This window comes from Astatotilapia calliptera, chromosome 17, assembly GCF_964374335.1.
Source record: "Astatotilapia calliptera chromosome 17, fAstCal68.1, whole genome shotgun sequence".
Classification (NCBI taxonomy): Eukaryota; Metazoa; Chordata; class Actinopteri; order Cichliformes; family Cichlidae; genus Astatotilapia; species Astatotilapia calliptera.
In genome coordinates this window covers 40,275,834-40,291,284 of record NC_137438.1, presented here as the reverse complement: position 1 = coordinate 40,291,284, position 15,451 = coordinate 40,275,834, and the positions used below count along the sequence as shown (strand labels likewise).

At 43.7% G+C, this 15,451-nt stretch overlaps 2 protein-coding genes and 1 long non-coding RNA gene across 6 annotated transcripts in view; 2 read left to right on the top strand and 1 right to left on the bottom strand.

Moving 5' to 3' along the window:
* Positions 1-4,418: 4,418 nt before the first annotated feature.
* On the bottom strand, positions 4,419-7,729 carry LOC145421462 (uncharacterized). The gene is made up of 2 exons (XR_013902824.1): positions 6,374-7,729; positions 4,419-6,247 (listed from the first exon to the last, which is right to left on the bottom strand). It is a non-coding gene; the product is annotated as an uncharacterized LOC145421462 (long non-coding RNA).
* mrps33 (mitochondrial ribosomal protein S33) lies at positions 5,435-13,219 on the top strand. 3 transcript variants are annotated; one of them, XM_026147941.2, is made up of 3 exons: positions 5,435-5,796; positions 10,208-10,424; positions 12,735-13,219. In XM_026147941.2, the coding sequence occupies exons 2-3, from the start codon at positions 10,210-10,212 to the stop codon at positions 12,838-12,840; spliced, it is 321 nt and encodes a 106-aa protein (XP_026003726.1). In that variant the 5' UTR covers positions 5,435-5,796; positions 10,208-10,209; the 3' UTR covers positions 12,841-13,219. The 3 variants fall into 3 exon arrangements, with proteins under 3 accessions (XP_026003726.1, XP_080147929.1, XP_080147931.1); XM_080291803.1 differs by lacking the exon at positions 5,435-5,796 and adding an exon at positions 7,826-8,182; XM_080291805.1 differs by lacking the exon at positions 5,435-5,796 and adding an exon at positions 9,367-9,515.
* Positions 13,220-14,153: 934 nt separating this feature from the next.
* Positions 14,154-15,451, top strand: part of braf (B-Raf proto-oncogene, serine/threonine kinase) — a 31,196-nt gene continuing 29,898 nt past the window's right edge. For both annotated transcript variants that reach the window (XM_026146377.2, XM_026146376.2), the window contains exon 1: positions 14,154-14,530. In XM_026146377.2, the coding sequence (XP_026002162.1) occupies positions 14,375-14,530 (156 nt within the window). In that variant the 5' untranslated portion in view covers positions 14,154-14,374. The remainder of the gene's footprint in view (positions 14,531-15,451) is intronic.

Below are 15,451 nucleotides of genomic sequence, written 5' to 3'. Positions count from 1 at the left end.
GTCACGTGACCATGCATCGCTTCAGCTCCTGAACAGGCTGCTGTCAGTCATAGTGTATAAAGCATATGTTGGTGGACTGACCAGCAGCAGCTGGTATTACTGTTCTTCTGAGTGTTTATTGGTGGAGACATTCACCTCAAAGGTGGTTTTGATAACTATGGTCCATGTTCATGTCTGTGTAGCTCAAACATTTTGGGTCACATTAAAATGAAGGGACAGCTGAAACCATGTTTCCCTGAATTCAAGTAGTGTTGGTTCTTAAACTTTTCATCACCCATAAAGAATATGCCATATTCTGCAGAAACCGGCTATTTTAGGACCCAGAAGAGCTGCTTTTCAGTTAATGTAGGCAATATTGATATTAGTATGTTGTATGCTGTTTATTTAGCCTGACACATTTGTTTTGGAGGTGTTTGAGCACTGCAGCACAAAAAGACATTGAGTCACATATTTAGAAGGAAGCTAAAGGAATTTATGATTGGTCATAATTATGCTGATCGAAGCTGCTTAAATAATTCACTGAGGTACATAAAAAATGCACATTTTAAAAAATTTGGACTGAAAACATCCAGAACAATCTTTCTGTTTCTTCATATCTGGCGCCATCTTCTGTTATTAAAGAGCAATAGACTCCGGGTGCCACCTAGAGCTGCAATCAATTCAGTGACGATTCAAAAGATCCATTCAACTTCTCAAAGTAGCTTCGGCTTAAATGAAAATTGGGAAAAAACTGAACAGAATGAAAAATAATAAATGGTAAAGTATTGATCGAGAGTGAAAGCACAGTCAAAACACAGAGCAGTGTTTGCAGGAAGCTGGCAGGAAACGCTGTGTGTGGCAGGCACATTTGCAGATCCAAATTTCAGACAGCAGACGGGACTGTGCTCGGAAATTGGAACTGGCAAATACCAACAGACAGGTTCAAACAGAGAACTGACACTTAGACAGGACACACAGTAAGAGGGAAACAGACACTAAATACAAGAGGGAATCAGAACAAAGAGGAAACACCTGGAGAACACGGCTGGCAACAGTCTAAGAGGTGAGACGGGGACAAGTGGCTGCAGAATAAAACAGGACACACAAACTGAGGCGCAGACTGACTAAAATACAGGGAACAAAGGGAGAGGGCCAAGAGAGGTGAGAGAAAGCAGACAGACACATAGAAACATGACTGGGAAACAGGCAACTACACCTGGAGAAGAGGAAGACTTCACAGGGAAGGACACAGAGACGAGACCAGGACATGAAAAGGGGCCTAATAACAAACAACACAACCTAAACTAGAAATACAGAGAACAAGGAAAAATAGTCACACAGGGAGCCCAACAATATTAAACAAGACCCTAACAGAACCCTGCTGGAACGGCTCTACATTTAAAATCTTCAGTTGGTAAAAAACAAAATGAAAATGTAATTCTGATGAGCTAAGTCGAAAAAGAAAGAAACACTGACAAAATACAAATAAAGGAAGAACTTCACAGCCTTTAGGTTTACTCAGCAAACGAATTCGCTTTGCTGTGTCGACTTAGTTTAAGAAATTCATCCAACGTTTGTCAGAGTAAACATTACTCATCTTTCACATGTACTCAGTGGTTTAACATAAGAATCCTCAAACTGTCTTCCTTCACTACACCTTTTTACCATGATAAAGTGGTAGGGTGCATACCATTAGTGTTGCCTGTATGCACTCTACATGAGCATCTTCACCGTTCTGCTATCCTGTTCAACTTGGTCAGAGCCATCGTCCCCCTCTCCATCATGCTAATGCTCATGCTAACTGAATTATTTAAAACTTTTTCAAACTCCATCTTCTCGACGTCACACTTGTTGCCCAAGGCTGTTAGCAAGAGAATCCCATTTATTATGATGCTAAATTACTGAAGCTCGTTTACTGGCTAATGCTACAGTTGAGGCCAAAATTATTAGCCCCCCAGGAATTTTGGATCATTTTGCTAAACTTTTGCCCAATGTTTGCAGCATTGATGAAACTTGATATAATCAAACATTCACCAGCGCTATTTAGTAGCTTTTGGTATATTATAAAATGCATTTCTAGGCTTGCTTTATATCAAATATAATTTAAAAAATGGGGTGGTCAAAAATATTAGCCCTATGTGAATGTTTGCTTTCAAAACTCCTTGATCAATTCACCAATCAGCTTTGAAACCACAGGTGTGCAGTAAACTGGCTTCCTAACAACATTCAATCAGCATAGAAAGGGTCCAAGGAACAGGGACTTGAACACATGAGAGTTACTGTTACTGACCATTGCCAAAGACAAAGGAAATAATTCTGGAGCTCAGAAAAAAGATAGTAGAGGCTCGTTATAAAGGGCAAGGCTACATTGCCATTTCCAAGCAATTCACAGTGTCTAGAAATGCTGTATGTTGCATCATTGCCAAGTACAAGGAGACGAATTCTGTAAGAAACAAACCTGGCCGTGGCCGTAAGCACAAGATTTCAAGAACTCTGGAGAGGAAAATAGTCAAAGATGTCAGCAAGGAACCCCGGACATCTGCATCTGGAGTTGATGTTTCAAGGAACACAGTTGTGACGGCTCTTCATTGACTTTAGCAGCATCGTCCCAGGGCATCACCTTTACTCAAAGAGCAGCACATCGTAGCCCGACTGAGGTTTGCCCATGAACATTTGAAAGGTAAAGATGAGTTTTGGTAGTCTGTGCTTTGATCTGATGAGACTAAACTGGAACTGTTTCAGCACAGTTGTTGCTTATGTTTGGCGAAGAAAGCCACAGGCCTTCAACCCCAGGAACACAGTTGGGAACATCATGCTGTGAGGCTGTTTTGGCGCCTCGGGCACAGGAAACCTTGTTTGGTTGCATGACATCATGAAAAAAGAAATTATGTTGACATTTTGAAGGAGAATTTGCAGAAATCTGCTCATAGTCTAGGCTTAGGTCATCGCTGGGTCTTCCAGCAAGACAATGACCCAAAGCATGCATCAAAATTAGTCCAACAGTTCCTCAAGGATACCAAAACCAAGATCCTGGAGTGGACCATTCAATTTGGAGCAGCTAGAACAGTTTGCAATGGAGGAATAGGCCAAAATCCCTCAGGAGACCTGTGCCAACCTTGTAAAGACCTACTCTAAGAGATTGTTGTCAGTTGTGGCTCAGAAAGGGTACAGTATTGACTATTAATGGCCATGGGGCTAATAATTTTGGATGTTTCATTTTTGCCCTTTTTTCGGTTTGGTGTATCAATAAAATATTGTAATTAAACTTAGTGGACATATTTATTTTGGAAGCAGACACACTATACAAAACAAAGACTTGTTGTTAATGGTCATTTTCACACTGAAATCAAGAGTGCTGTCTAATTTCATAACGGGGGCTAATAATTTTGCCATCAACTGTAGCTGGTCTAACTGATCTCAGAACAGTAGGCACCATACCTTCCATCAGTTCAGTCACAGAGTGGCAGTTTATCCACAACGAGCATGCACAAACCACCAGAAACAAGCTGCTGGCCCCTCAGCTTGCTCATCTGCAGTCTTTGTTAACATGAGACGAAAATGCCTTCAGAGAGAGATAAATACACTTTGCCATGAGATGAAACAAGCACAGCTTTCTTCAGCCACAAGTAATGTAAAGGCTGTAATGTAAAGGCTGGATGCACATATTATTTGACAGGTGAGTAGCTTTATGACAGAGCTGTCTGACATGAAAGCCTTGCTTTACCTTGGTACATTTTAATATAAGTCTATTTTCAGACGTGAAAACACTTCAGGTCACCAAGACTTTTACAGTCTAACATCAAAACCATGATGCTGGTACTGTAGATGAGCTTTTTATTCAATAACTCATATTCAACCACAGTAAATAAAAAAAGGTTCTGTGTAACGCACGGCTCTTAGACAAACGTTTGCAAAAGCATCTTTTCCAAGTGTGCTACTGATGACACTGTCTCATGCATTCTTACACTACTATACACTGCACTATTGCTGGTTGTGCTCCACTCTGGACTGGCTGAGTGAATGTGACTACAGTAAAGCGACTCTGTTGGCAGGTTCAAGCACACGTGTGCACTGTGGTCCCATAGAGCACTGAGCCATGGGTCCCATGCACCTACCTTAAACGTCTTAAACGCCAGGCAGGTTAGGACCCAAATACCTCTCAAGCTGGACCGAACTTAACAACAGCTTTACTGCTGGAGAAAATACAAATAACTAAATACAAAGAACTTAACTGTCAGGAACGCAAACACTCGAGATTGTGTGAAAAGGAATGACAGAAAGAAAGTAAATAGCAAAGATATGTTGAATAGAAAGGTATTAATGAAATGTCACAAAACAATGTTATTAAAATATCATTATGAATTTACAGTTTTTTATTTATACAGGCGCAAATTAAACCCAATTTGTGCCTGTGTGTGTGTGTGTGTGTGTGTGTGTGTGTGTGTGTGTGTGTGTGTGTGTGTGTGTGTGTGTGTGTGTGTGTGTGTGTGTGTGTGTGTCAGAAAAAGTGTTAAGCATAGATAAAAGTGCTGCAAAATGAGACTTTTAGAAAGCACCTTTAGTGTTCGACAGGTTTGCTACAGTATGTTGTCAGAAGTATTCATTCATCTGTCTGCACATGAATATAAACTTGAGTCTCATTCTTAATCCACAGGATATTTAATATGATGCTAGCGCGCCCTTACCAGCTATACCAGCTTTACTAATACTTTATTTTTTTATTAAGTTTATATGTTGTGTTTTTTGTTGTTTGGTTTTTTTAACGATGGACGTAAAGTGTGTCAGTAAAGAGTAATTGATTGAATTATGTGCTGCAGAACACGTGGGCTAAATGTTGTTTTGAAATGCTTCCGTCTCATTATTATTATTTTTTTTTATTGAAAGAAATTTTCATATACAAAACAAGTCAAGGAAACAGACCAGAATTGTAACAATTTACATTATAAAGATGGTGAAGCAAGTCATCATAACTTTACAGTGAGAAAATAAAAGTTTCTAGGATAAAGTAATAAGGAACATAGACCTTTTGACACAGGCAGGAAAATTAGAATAGCAAGTATTTTGTGATTTTACAGCATAGTACAGCAGTTTTTTTGTTCATATTTGAAATAAGCTTAAGTGACTTAAAATATTGACAAAAGTAATTCAAGAAGACGGTAAACATAGGAGAGGCATTCTTCCACTTACATAAATGAATAAAAAACTTACATAGCACTATTACAAAATTGACAACATCTGAGATTTCAGAATCCAGATTGTCCATAAAGTAAAGAATATCCTTAGATGTGAAGGCAGGTACATTGGAAATTCTGAGTGAAACCCAACAGTGTATTTCAAACCAATTCCGTCTCATTATTACCAAGCCAAATTAAAAATCAGCGCCTCCTGCACTTATAAGCGAACAGCTGCATTTAAGCGGAACTTTGCCTATACCTGTCACATCCACGGAACTATTAACAGGGACGGACTTCCGCTTTGATTGCGTAAACGCATTGGTGTATGCGTAGATAAATTAGAATATATCGACTAGGATACTGTTTTCTGGGATGGTGTTTTCGAGAATTTAATGACGGCTAACGGGTACACATATGTGTAATAAAAACTACTAATTGTTCCAACGATAGATATGTGTAATTCACACAGAGTCGCACAAACAGGAAGTAAGAGGAACAAGCCAATCAGCTCCACGGAGCATGTGTCACGCGTGATGCACCGTCTCTGGTGAAGGTTACGGTTAGTTGAACGTGTGCACTGTTACCTGTTACCTGAAGCAGAGGCTACAGACAGATTCGGGAAACAACGCCGTGCGCAGCTGCGGTAAGAATTAATTTCACTGTCATGAAGCTGTTCGTCTGCTCACAGCAGCTCACAGACACGAGCTGCTTCCTCCTGTTCAAACACAGAACAGTGTTAACAGATCGTCCTGTGACTGCAGCATCAGAAACCCTACTTCTCATATTTACCTGCTGTTCAGTGATCCAGTCTAACTCACTTCGGCGGCCTCCCGGTATAATTTATCCCAGCTGACCCAAAGTAACTAAAAACGTGCTAATATATAATTACTAATAGTTCTAAATCTGCAATACAACGAACCTTGCTAACTGAATTATACGGACCCACGAACGCACTTTGATAAGTTAACATAGTTTATAATCTGGATTTAGCGAGTTTATGTAAATCTACGCCGCCGGTGTTCCAGATCAACTGGCGTTTAGATCAACTGGCGTTGGTCGAACAGATGTGTGGCAGTCTTGCGTTTCAGGAGCTGCTACCGACAAACCAGCAAAAAAACGCCAAATGTGTCATCTGTGACACTTGTGAGGTTGTCTCAAACACACTCCGTCAGTCTTGATGCTGTTGAACAACAAAATGTTTAAAAATGTGGCGAGTTCACCTGGTGATATCCTCATGCGCGACGCGATCGCGAAAACAGCAAACAAGTAACACCACGCCGTTGTTGTTCACAGGACAGCAAGAGTAAACGATCGGGAGACTCTTGTCGTCGTTATCGTTCCACTCGCACGGTTTATGTCACCGAATTCAGCGTTTTTGCTTCACAACTAAAGCGAGCAGTTTGCTCTGTGCACCAACATGGAGTCGAGTCAACCAGCGCCACCTCTGGCCAAGTGCCACAGCCTACAGCCAGATCAACCTGTGACACACATCTGCAGCACGTTTGAATTCGTGTCATGCACATTTGTACCTTTCAATTGTGTGTTTGTGCGTCATGCAAATAAACCTTTGAAATGAATGAAATGATATCATGTATTTATTATCAGCCTACATTTGTACAAAATGCCAAATGACATACACATAGTCATAAGAATCACCATCCTGATATCAATACTTTTGCCCATAAGAAAAATGTCGTGAACAAATATATGACACACCAATATTTCACCAGTGTTGTAACTCACATGTCGCCAGCATAGTCTGCCTGTGTCTCCCCTCTGCAAACGCACATTTCAGAGTTGGATGTGATATACAGTCTGTATAAGTGTGGTCAATCCCATAACGATCCGTAAGGGGATGGCAGCTACGCTGAATGTACAGCAGTCACACAGTGATCAGCAATAAACAGTCCCCAAAACTTGCATATAATCCCCAATGTGGAGCCCATCTACTGACTACCACATAGCAGCTGGACCAGTCCCCAATGCAGGTCAGTCCACTGCTGCCACCTGTGGCCAAGTACCATAGCCTACCACTAGATTAACTTGTGACACACATCTGCACCTGCTGCTATGATCACATTGAGTAAAGGCTGAGTGGCTGCACTCACACGTGGTGCATCTAAATCTACCCACAAACATGTTGAAAGATGCAATGCCAGCAATGTGGATTGTCAACACTGACAACAATCAGTAAGCAAAGACAACAGGGATCATTTGTTTCTGTTTATTTAGCACCCACAACATTTGTAGTCGCCTTCTGCACAGGGGAAGTCCACACACACCGTGTGGTACCACTTTCCACAGAAGGTGCAATCTGCAAGATTGAATGAGATTGTCAGGGTCATTGTCTGACTGTTTATTACTAATCACTGTGTAACTGCTGTACATTCACAGTAACTGCCATCTCCTTATAAATGTTTATTAGATTGACCACACTTATGCAGACTGTATATCACAACCAACTCTAACATGTTTGTTTGCAGAGGGCAGACACAGACAGACTACGCTAACGACATGTGATGTTACAACACTGGTGAAATATTAGTGTGTTCACGACATTTTTCGTATGGGCAAAAGTATTGATATCAGGATGGTGATTCTTATGACTATGTGTATGTCATTTGGCATTTTGTACAAATGTAGGCTGATAATAAATACATGATATCATTTCATTCATTTCAAAGGTTTATTTGCATGACGCACAAACACACAATTGAAAGGTACAAATGTGCATGACACGAATTCAAACGTGCTGCAGATGTGTGTCACAGGTTGATCTGGCTGTAGGCTGTGGCACTTGGCCAGAGGTGGCGCTGGTTGACTCGACTCCATGTTGGTGCACAGAGCAAACTGCTCGCTTTAGTTGTGGAGCAAAAACGCTGAATTCGGTGACATAAACCGTGCGAGTGGAACGATAACGACGACAAGAGTCTCCCGATCGTTTACTCTTGCTGTCCTGTGAACAACAACGGCGTGGTGTTACTTGTTTGCTGTTTTCGCGATCGCGTCGCGCATGAGGATATCACCAGGTGAACTCGCCACATTTTTAAACATTTTGTTGTTCAACAGCATCAAGACTGACGGAGTGTGTTTGAGACAACCTCACAAGTGTCACAGATGACACATTTGGCGTTTTTTTGCTGGTTTGTCGGTAGGAGCTCCTGAAACGCAAGACTGCCACACATCTGTTCGACCAACGCCAGTTGATCTAAACGCCAGTTGATCTGGAACACCGGACTCCTGGGTTTACCGGTGTTCCAGATTAACTGGCGCTTAGATCAACTGGTGTTGGTCGAACAGATGTGTGGCAGTCTTACGTTTCAGGAGCTGCTACCGACAAACCAGTGTATGTGTACTCCACTGTGCTCTGTGAGTGACGTGACCTGCAGTTAAATATTTGAAATGATAAGCAATGGTGCTTCAATCAGAATTCTTTATTCATTTCTATGGAAATGATGCCGTTTCTCCAAGACCAGAACAGGCTGGACTAAATTAAATAATACAGCATATTATACAGTTTATAAACTATAAGAAACAGCTCTAACATATGTTTCCTTTATTAGCTCCTTTAGCAGAGAGAGGAAAAATTGTACTTTCTCATAATTTACAGCAATAATCAACACGACCGGCTCAATTGTCTCAGATCATTTAGATGCTAACGCTGCATTTTCCAGTTCAGGCCAAAACCTGCTGATCTTTATTAACCCTTGAATGTCAGGCTGGCATAGCTAGTTATTACATTAGCATCAGGGAGAAGGCTAGCTATACTACGGCACATGGTATGTTAAATGTTTTTGGAGGAATGTTCACTGTGCTTTTTATTGTTTCCTTTACGTATTGTGTATTAGTGCGAGGAAAATAAACCAGTTCTTGCTGTATGCATTCCAGTCATATGCAGCTATATGTCTCAATAAGTACATATTAGAGACGCCCAGAGCTCCATCTCTTCAGCCACCTTCTCTAGCTATCCTGGGGGGACACTAAGGTATTTCCAAAAAATCTGAGAAATCTACTCTTCTGTGTATCCTGGGTCTGCCCTGAGATCTACTTCCAGTGAAACCTACCCAGAACACCTTACCTAGGAGGTGTCAGGGAGGCATCCTAGTCAGATACTCGAACCACCTCAACTGACTCCTTTCAGTGTGGTGGAGTAACAGCTCTACTCCAAGCTCCTCCTGAATAACCAAGCTTTTCACCCTGTCTCTAAGGCGAAGCCAAACCATCGTGTAGAGCAGGGGTGGGGGAACTCTAGGCCTCTAAGGCCGGTGTCCTGCAGGTTTGAGACGTGTCCTTGATCCAACACAGCTGATTTAAATGGCTAAACAACCTCCTCAACATGCCTTCAACTTCTCCAGACGCCTGGTAATGAACTAGCCTCTCACATTACCCCTTGAGTGCAAACTAGAACTTCTGTCCATAAATATTATGAGCAGAACAGCAGAGTCCAAAACCCACTGAAGATGAGTCTGACTTTTTGCATGCAGCGCAGACTAAACTTTCACGGGAACTGGACCCTGCAACAACAGGCTCGATCTACTCTGGAAGCCGAGGGACACGGTCAAATGCTTGCTCCAAATCCACAAAACACACACAGGCTAGTTGGGCAAACACCCAGACGCCCTTGAATGTTTTGAGTGGATGCAGAGCTGGTCCAGTGTTCCCTGACAAGCACGAGCATCTCATTGTTCCTCCAAATAAAAGCCCAAAATTTTCAGTCCTTTCTTACCATGAAGATGAATCACCAGCTCTTTTAAAATCATAGAAAAACTTACGTAGAATACTTTTACACATGCTACGTTCATGTAACTTTCATGCTGATTAAACAGATAAGTTGTACCACAAAGAAACCCAAAAACTGTACATTGTGATATGACGTGTTCAGAGTTTTTTCACATTTTTCTTTGCTACGTAACTCCATATATCCTGTTTGACTTATTTGATGTCTTCAGTTTGTATCTACCATGTAGAAAGTAGTAAAATAAAGAAAAACATTAAATGAGAAGGCGTGTCCAAACTCGTCACATGTCAAACTCTGTGTTTCTTGTGCTCATTAGTGATGGCAGGCCTGTCCAGCTATGCATTGCGGATGGCCAGACTGAGCTCACAGATCTTTGGAGAAGTTGTGCATCCAACTGACCCGAAATCTATGAAGGTGGTCCAGCTATTCCAGGAGCCCCCTACGGCCAAGAGGAAGGAGGTGTATGACTGGTACCCACACCACAAGATTTACTACGCTGTGACCCAGAAGCTCAGGTTCATGGGTCTGTTCAGGTACAGTAGAATACACCTGTGATACGATGACAGTATTTACCTTTGTAAAAGCAAACATGGCTTCATTTATTTTTACACAGTTGTGCTGCCGAAACACAGTTTTAAGAGTTTGAAAGTTCATTTATTTTCATTTTTTGTGGGATTTACAAAAAAATGTAAAACAAATCCCACTGTTGTCATTTTCTCCCTTTAAAAATGTAATTACATTACAGTGTAGCTGTGATAATGAACTGATTACTGAGGATCATCCTGATTAAACAACAAACAAATATGAATATGCACGCTAAAATGTTTTGTTTGAAATACATTTTATAAATAATTGAAATTCAGCATGAAACACTGTAACATACAATAAGTATGTCAGTGCAGGAGCAGTTACATTGTTTCCAAAACCAAAAAAGATAACCAGGAAATGAAGGCCGGAATCCGAGAGAGATCCAAGCTCCGCCCTCTGCCTCTGTCGGTGCCTCTGAAATTTATCAGCAACTATTTATTACTTCAGAAAGAATTTGAAGTGACTTATAAATGGGGGAAATGTGAACTGCAGTTGCTTCAGAAAGTACTCTGACTCATTTACAAAGTATAAGACGCTGAATGCAATATTTTAAAGGTCATCATGGGTAAGTCTGAAGAAGAGGGGTTTTTGCTTTCTTTGATTTTGGCATATTGGACGGCATCTTCGATTCTATCCATAAATGTTAATAATGTAAAGTGTGGTTCACGTCTGGACTGTAACTCGACGAGTTCTTGTTTCTCAGCGTCGGCGTGGCCTCGTGCTGACCCACTGCTCACTGGAGCAGGCTTTCCTACCATGGAGCTGTGCAGCCTGACAACATCCTGCCACTCCCACACTTCCCACTAGTTTTTAATCACTTAATTATTCTTAATTACTAATTACCTTGTTACTAGATATGCATTTTTTTTTGTTATTTATTCTGTTTTGTGATGAAATGTTTCTGTGGCCCAGATATTGAACTGATTGTATCCAAATGATTTGCTGTATTATTCATCAGGGGTTTTGTTTCTTTGTGTGCATTCAAAGATCATGTGATGTGGAGGTGTCATCATTTATCCTATTATGGAAAATGTCTCATGGTTACCAGTGGGGATTTTAACCACGCCTCACTAGACAACAATAAGTTGAGTGTGCACTAGAACAGAGAACGAGACATGCTGTGTGGTAATGCTGCTAAAGCGTACAGTGTCACTGGAGTTATTAGGCTGGCTATTTGAAGCTGCTGAGGCACTGCAGGGGTCCACGTGCTGGAATAAACTTTGTAAACCACATTGAGAGGACATTAATAAGCTGTATGACAGAGTATATCACATTTGTGTGTAACTACACCATCTTACCATCTCAGGGCTGTATGTTGCTCTGTGAACAAGAAGCTTTGGCTCATTACTTCCCTTAAAGACATGTTTAACTGCTCAGATCAGGAGTGTCCAACTCCGGGCGTCCTGCAGGTTTTAGATGTGTCAGCTGATTTAAACGGCTAAATGACCTCCTCAGCATGTCTTGAAGGTCTCCAGAGGCCTGGTAATGAACTCATCATTTGATTCAGGTGTGATATCTAGATCCCATCCCTGGCTTAAAGCTTCCAGGTCAGGCTCCCACTGAGGAGAGTCCAGCATGAGCTGAAGGCGAAGCTGAAGAAATACAAGGACTACTAGCTAACAGCACAAGATGTGTGGAGAAGAATGAAGAACATCATTGTGTTTAAGTGACTGGTTGTGGCTCAGTGATGGGAGAGTGGGTCATTTACCAGTTGGGAGGTCGAGGAAACGATCCCCAGCTCCTCATGTCCATGTGTCAAAGTGTCCCACTGAACCCCGGTTGCCCCCGATCCATCCATCAGAGTGTGAATGTTAGATAAACCTGCTTCACTGTATGATTGTGTGTCCATTTAATGTCCACCAGTCCACTGAATGTGACAGACGACCAGTGAGCAGCCTGGAGGGAGCAAATTAGCTGCACCACTCCTCCACCAGGTTTAGCTCACAGCCCTCTGCTGCCTCCACACCCTTACTGCCTTTAGTGATCACTCCCAGTGGGAAACAAAAAGTTCAAATGGGTCACAGATATACTCGGGTAGCTGTTATGTTACATACCCGTGCAGGTAAAGTCTGCAGAGATGTCCTGTACACTTATTCAAAGTGGCTTTCATCTGCTTCACCAGAAAGTCCTGAGTGATGGTTTGATAACTTTCTGAAGAGATCTCATGTGAAAAACAGTGAAACCCATAAGATGAAGTGCATGTAAGTATGGCAGAAGTAAAAACTGTGTCTAATCAAATCCTTAATTTGTTTTAGAGATGAGCATGAAGACTTCAAGGAGGAGATGCGTCGTCTGAGGAAACTGAGAGGAAAAGGGACGCCAAAAAAAGGAGAGGGGAAGAGAGCAGGCAAGAAGAAGTGAACTGCGGCACGTCTGCTCCCCGAGGCTGCACAGGACTCGTTCTTCGGTTTCTCTGCAGGCTGCGCTGGCTGCTGTGCACCGTGGTGGGATGCTGGTCCTGAGAGCGTTCCACTGGTCGGGACTGTCCTGTGTTTCTGTGCTGACAGGACGCTCTGAGTCGGGCGTATCCCACTTCTGTTAAATTGTGTATGTCATTGAACGTGTGTGTGGCAGTAAGAGGGCTGTGCTTATATCTTATTACCACATAATAATGTCGTTCTGTCGAACAGCCCAGGAGGAAGCGTTAGCTGCTGACAGCTTGACTGTGGATGGAACGGCTCAAATGTATAGAAGTAGACACCCTTATTTTTCACAATAAAGTCAATGTGATAAATCTGCAGAGTGGTGCAAAACTTTGTTTTATTGCCTTTAAAGAGGAAAAATCAAGAAGAGGGAGATAAAATCCCTCCATGTAGGAAACGCTCAGCATATGCTGCTATCCACAGTCTGTTTTTCTGGGTCGACCTGCGGACGTGAGCACGTGGGCATTAAACAATTTGTGGCTGGTGGAGTCATCGACCAATCGGGATGATTGCCAGCTCCTACTGTCCAAGAGTTGAAGTATCATTGGGCAACATACTGAACCCTGAGACACTCCGATGGATGCACTGTGTGTGTGTGTGTGTGTGTGTGTCGGTCGGACAGTACTTGGGCACAGATAAAAGCACTATGAGTGTGTGCGACTGGGTGAATGAGGCGTCTCATTGTAGGAGAAAGTGCTTCGAGTGCTCACATTGAGTATTAAGGTGTTCTTTAAGTAGCAGCCCATCCATTTACTGCATTCTGACTTCCGTGACATTAAGAAAAAGGTTTGCTATTGCAGGTAGTTACTAAACCAGGGGTGGGGAACTCCAGGCCTCCAGGGCCCGTGTCCTGCAGGTCTTAGATGTGTCCTTGATCCAACACAGCTGATTTAAATGTCTTGAAGTTCTCCAGAGGTCTGGTTATGAACTAATCATTTGATTCAGGTATCTAGAACCTGCAGGACACCGGCCCTGGACACTTGGAGTTCCCCACTTGTGATCTATAAGAAGGCTGCTAAATAAGTGGACTTGATGTGAATAAAAGTTTTAATTCAATGTTGTTAATGTTCGGGTCTCACTGCATTGCCATCTTTGTGCGGACTTGTTTCACTTTGGCTGAGCGCACACTCATAATCAGCCACGGTTCGCTCATGCTAAGCCCGCGTTTCCTACCACGCTGAGTACTGAGGGGCTGAATCCTGGCACTCGGCACGCTTCAGGTCATCCAGGGTTGCTACCTTGCAGCACTCCTGCGTGTTCAGCGTCCCGGGCACCTGAAGCTCCCAGCGGCAGGTGGACGCAGGAAGGCTGTAAGAAGCTCTCCGTGGTCGTTTCAAACGGCTGCTTTTTCCGGTTTTACTCAATCGAAAGAGGTCCGGAGCTCTGGCCCGTGCCTCTGTCTCCCCCTCCTGTCCTCAGCACCGGGTTGCGTTTTCCTCGATTATTTTCCACTCACTTTCTCGCAGTTTAAAATGGCGGCGTTGAGCAGCGCCGAGTCCCCACCGCCCGTCTTTAACGGAGACACTACGGAGCTGGAGCCGGGCAGGGAGCGGGGCCTGGACGAGCTGGGCGCCGGACTGGACTCGTCCTGCTCGTCGGGGATCCCGGGAGGTCCGCAGGATGAGGAGGTAAGCCCCACGGCAGCGGGTCGAAGCTGGGCAGGGGACACGGGCTCCGAGCGGAGGTAATTGGATGGAAAGGTTCGGGAAACGGCGGCTGGAGCCCGGGCGGTGGGCTGCGGCGCAGGGCTGGAAATGCGAGCGGCCCCGGCTCACCCGGCTCGCGGGCCGGGCTCCGTGGCGGGGGAAGCTCCGGCTGCGGAGCTGTGTTTGTGTCGGGCCTGCTCGCCTCTCTCTCCAGCCTCACAGCATCTGCAGCCTGCTGCGACAACAGCACGCGCACACACGCGCGCGCGCACACACCGCTGTTCAAAGCACAAAGACGCAGTTTAGCGCTTCGTGCTGTGTCGTGCGGAATTGTGGTGCGGACAAAGTTTGACGGCGAGCGGTGCTGCGAGGCCTGCGCTCAGAAGGCTGCTGATGGTGGACCTGGAGGCTAGCCCGAGTCGTGCTTGTGGTGTTTGAGGTGTGATTTAGCCACACATGCTACTTTTATTAATGTGACACAAGATGACTAGCATCTCCGCAACTCCTCCACACGCAGAAAGCATCAGGCTGTGTCCTCAGCGGTGTCTGCACCGACCACGTAGCCTAGCCTTGATTCTGCAGGTCACAGGCCTCCCTGCTGGACCACGACAGCAGCCTGAAGCACACAGCAGGATAGCTTTGTGTCAAAGTTTGGAACAAACAACACTGCAGCTCATGTCTGACGTGAACACATTTCCCTGCTATGTCATACAGAACATGAGAAATCCGCCACAGGCTTTGGCAGCACCCATCTTAGGGTCCAGAACTCCTGCGTGAACATTTGGAGAGTTCCTGTGTCCACGTCTGTCACTGCAGCTCTGTAGTGAGAGCTCCAGGGGCCCGAGCTCACCAGAGACTAAAAATAAAAGCATTTAAAGACTGCGCTGACTCTGGATTTTAGTC

What these genes read in the sequence shown, in the direction of transcription:
- mrps33 (XM_080291803.1), top strand. An exon ending in AGGTTCATGGGTCTGTTCAG is followed by an intron (nt 10,425 to 12,734) that starts GTACAGTAGAAT and finishes AATTTGTTTTAG; the next exon opens with AGATGAGCATGAAGACTTCA.